The 4,443-nt window shown below is 50.4% G+C and overlaps 1 protein-coding gene across 1 annotated transcript; it reads right to left on the minus strand.

Moving 5' to 3' along the window:
* Nucleotides 1–2,062: 2,062 nt before the first annotated feature.
* Nucleotides 2,063–2,665, minus strand: N7457_004460 (uncharacterized protein; the record flags this gene model as incomplete). The annotated part of the gene is made up of 1 exon (XM_057175505.1): nucleotides 2,063–2,665. The coding sequence occupies one exon, from the start codon at nucleotides 2,663–2,665 to the stop codon at nucleotides 2,063–2,065; it is 603 nt and encodes a 200-aa protein (XP_057032552.1).
* Nucleotides 2,666–4,443: the final 1,778 nt, after the last annotated feature.

Genomic DNA, 4,443 nt, shown 5'->3' on the forward strand with positions numbered 1-4,443 from the left:
TCGAGCCAGTCAAGTTCCGATCACTCGATTCGCCATTTTCTACGGGCTTGGCCATTGAAACCAGCCCACGGCACCAATCCCTCAGAGTATGATCCCATTAATAGAATTTATCTATCATATACACGGGACGATCTACCCATAGACATCTCCTCCTTAGGTTGTCATTCTAGCCTATCCCAAGCACACTCTACCAGCATGTGCCAATATCCCAACAATCCACCATTCAGCGCCAAAGCATGTGCCAAGCCAAGCGAAGAAGTAACAACCAAACCCACTACTCCGTACGGAGGCTTCACCATTTGGGTCGGTGCAACACCTCTAACACCAATAGCGTAAATGCACCGGTGAACCCAAAGCAGATATCACCAAGTACCGTCCACAGTAATTTCGGCCAAATCCTTCCACCCCTTCGAAGTATAGACAATTACGTTCGTGATCGGCGAAGTGCGGTGAAATCCCACACACCCACCAAGCGTACTTTTCACCAGCATATCAACCTCCTTAACTCCGATTAATGGCCGACTCTTCCCGTCCCAGATGACCGTAAAGAAAACAGACAATATCGAAATCCCGCCCAAGGCCCCCAGGCTAACAATCTACGATATTCCCCGATATCTCATCGAACGTGATGTATTCTGTACACATACACCAAGATGACCATATTCCCATTCGGAATGTGGATGTCGGGCCCCCTCCCGTTTCCCATCCTGAGTCATTGCCCAGGTCGCGATATCACAGTTGCATCTTCGTAGCAACGATGACTGCCCGCCCCAGGGTAACCTGTCATACATCAGATGGCAATAAGCTCTTACAGCCTCGCTGTTTCTGTTGTTCGGGGTTCCCGCTGTGAGAAGGCCGAGCCGGGGAGGTTACTCAGGGCGGGGGACACGAGGCGGACAGGGCTGACGATCCGGTGGATGATTTTCTATTTTGAGGATGTGGTTTCTGGAGGTTGCATCTACACGAACGTGGCAGGAAGATGACTGGGAGTACAGCATCAGGGAGATTAGATGCATGGGTAGATTTGGGCATACGATGATCGTATTTCAAATCAATATTTTTTTTTTTTTCGGTTTCAAGGGTCTTCGTTGTTGGCAGCTTACTTTTGTATTTATAATTTAGAAAAGGATGATCGGTGTTTCAGAATGTGACAAACAGGCTTAGTTCAGTGAGGCTACCTAATGTACCTAATGTACTGTGAACCAACGGATATGGTTGGTTGGCATGATGCCCAACAGGCAGCATCACGTACATACATCTGTGACGAACGTGATGCGGCGCATGGCGCGATGCTCTGATAACAGATCCCGGCGCCAGCTGCGGTTGGAGATCGGGAAAATACAAAGCAATGGAAACAAACGGTGGGGTATACATCGTACAAGACAGGGAAAGGGGGGGTATCTGAACAAAGCGCTAGGAGGAACAAAGTCGTAAATTGAAACCAGATAAGGCAGAGCAAGGGAAAAAAAGAAACACCGGGGCCATGGATGCACGCCAAAGGGTATGGGGCGAAAAAAGGGTCAAATGACAGAATCAAGGCGCTGCAACTCCATGCAAGAACGTGACGGATCCCTGTGAATGTCGGGGGGAATAACGGATTCGCTGAAAAGAAAAGATGTGATAAGGGAGCCGGAAAATGAGTCAGAGAGCCAAGTCAACCAGCGGTGTGTGTAAAGGAGAGCCAAAGGCGACGGTGGGATTTCTAGAAGCGCCGACAGCGAAGTATTAGGTAAGCGCGGGGGAGGTCGGCCCGTGCTCCCTTGGGTCACAGTGGTCGCACTTGCGCAATATGACCCAGGATAAAGCTTGCAACATGTGGCTGATGATCGACACGCGTTGATCGCTTCGCTGTCAGAAGTGATTCGCAGTTGAGATGAGGCGAGCGGGCGGATATCACGGTTGAAAGGAAAAAAAGAGGGTATCGGAGAAAACACTGGTTGTGGGTCTAGACTCTTCGGAGAGATGCGGGGTGAAAATTAAAAGATAAGGAAGTAAGGACATGGTCGTGAAGAGAAGGCGTTGGCGGACAGTGCCTGCACTGCACCGGTAGACACCGGTGAGTTTACTGAGACACCTTGGAGGCCGAGTGGGCGCGTCTCTTGGGAGTAGGCACGACTCGACGCTTCTTGCGCTTGGAAGTCTCGCGCTCGTTCACAATGGCCTGCTTCGTTGTGCGCAAGGCTTGGGTTGCGCGTGCGTGGGCGTCAACCTTGGCGAGGAAATTGGCACGATCTTCCTGTTCGGCGATAGCGCGCATGCGCTGGAGTTGGTGTTCCATGGTCACCGAGCAGAGAGTGGCTTGGTTGGTTGCCTCCTCAACGGCTTGCTCTGCAGCTGAATTCTCTGGCATCCAGAGGAGGTCGTCATCTGAGAGATAGGCGCTGGCACAGGAGTCGGCAGAGCCATTGCTGGAAAGCGAAGGTCGGTTTGGCCAAGAAGGGAAGGCATATGCCGCTGCCATCTCGCTGGAGAAGGATGATTTGCGAGGGTTGATGTCGAGGAGAGAGTCGGTCGGAGTGGGTGGAGGGGCGAATGGACTTGACATGAGAGAAGAGGTAGAGCTGCCGCTCCAGGCAAATGTTGGTTGTGCTGGATCGGTGCTGGCGATGGGAGCCGACCCCTTTGGGGCAGACATCGCAAGCAAACGGGATTGAATGGGAATCATAATGGCGGATGGGTGTAGTTGTAGTTGAGGGGTGGATGTTACCAGGGCCCAAGATAAACCGTGTGAAGATTGAAAAGGTGAAGAAGGGATCGAGGGTGGGGAGGTGTTTATCAATAAACGGTGTGAAAGGGCAACACAAATAGATATCAACGACCAAAGCCGGGGAAAGGCTTCTAGACTGCCGGATACCCTTGCAGCACCCAAAATGGAATATTGAAAAGGGAATTATCCCAAAGCGGAAATAATCCCAAATCAAATGTCCCAGAATGGATCAATCAGAACAATCCCACGTCAAACAAAGGGCGATCAGGGAAAAGAGAGAAAAGAAAATCAGAAAAAAATGAGAAAAAGCAAAAAAGAAAAGAAAAAATATTCTTTTCTCTTTTCTCTTTTCTCTTTTCTAATTATTAATTCTGATTTCTTTTATCCGCACTGTCTCGATGTATCCGATTCTGGACGGGGAAGATCGGATCCTCGGTTTAGCGTTGCGTTCCCTGCCACACCCGATACTCCGTACCCTGGGATCCTCTGACACTCTGACACTCTGACAGTGAGGCGGAAGTCACGATCTCCGATCTCAACAGATAACTCGATGCTTCTAAAAAGCCCCTTACGGCATGGGATATCGTTCCCCAAAAAGGCTGCCCAAGCAGATCTGGGAAAATCGGATTGTTTGGATTTTCCAGTTGCGATGATAATTCCCCAATGATCATGCCTCGGATTGACCGCTTCGTCAATAATAAAAAAAAACAAGATGCAAATGTTGCGGGAGATGCAGGCGGGATTGCAAGTTTGCAGCCCTAATCGCATGCGCCCAAACGGAGTCTGCGATCGCCTGAATCAGTCAGGGATCAGATAGTTTGGCGTTTGGCGGTCAAAATTCGATCCAACACGTCAACACCGATGATTTCAACCAGAGGCTGTTGGCGAACAAAAGTCGGAATTGGAGAGATGAGAACGCTCACGGGGGGAATGAGCCATCCATCCATCTTTAAATGAACACTTCGCGGCATTTCAGGATTTCAGGGATTCAGGGAGTTCCTCCGTGTCTCCACCTCGGCCCAAGTCTAGAGCCCGTGGAGCATTCGAAATGGTGAGCTAGAAGCCCTTAGCTTACAACGTTACAATCTAGGTGGGAAGCGGTAAATTGGCCCAACGGCTGCCGCAGCCTCGGGACTTTCGCTCCCTTCCTCCGTCTCCACGGGGACGACGGATAAATACAGTTCCTCGGCTCTATGGCAATGGGCATCGCACCCTTCCAGATGTTGGGCTAGAATCCCAGACCCCCGTCAACTCGATCAAAGCGATTACCGTGCATTCTCCGAGTAAATCCCGTACTATTTCTCGCACAAATCAGCGACATCCCCACAGGCGCATTCTCTAAAATGTTGTGCTCCGTACGGACGTACTCCGTACTCCGTACTCCATCTGGTGTAGTGGATTTTCTTTGTTCAGACCAAAAATTCAATTATTCCATTAATTAGTGTGCGGGTCTAGATCGCTCAGGTCTAGCCCATTAAAACAAAGACATTTCCCATCTATCAACTCCGTGCTGATTTTCAGGTTCTCTCCCCTTTCCCCGGATGATCACGCCCCCTTCCGTTCTATCTGTCAATATTCATGTCCTTCTGAATGTTGCCCATGACTTGCGTAATGCAAGACTAGCGCCCACCGGAAAGAATGTGACGCCCTTCCCCGGAGCTCTAGGTGGATCGATCCAGCTCCTTGGGCTCCCGACGACCAACTTTCCACTCTCCCAGTTGGGCGCATGATCGCCG

Source organism: Penicillium paradoxum, assembly GCF_028828445.1.
Source record: "Penicillium paradoxum strain IBT 22861 chromosome Unknown utg000004l_segment0_segment0, whole genome shotgun sequence".
Lineage (NCBI taxonomy): Eukaryota > Fungi > Ascomycota > Eurotiomycetes > Eurotiales > Aspergillaceae > Penicillium > Penicillium paradoxum.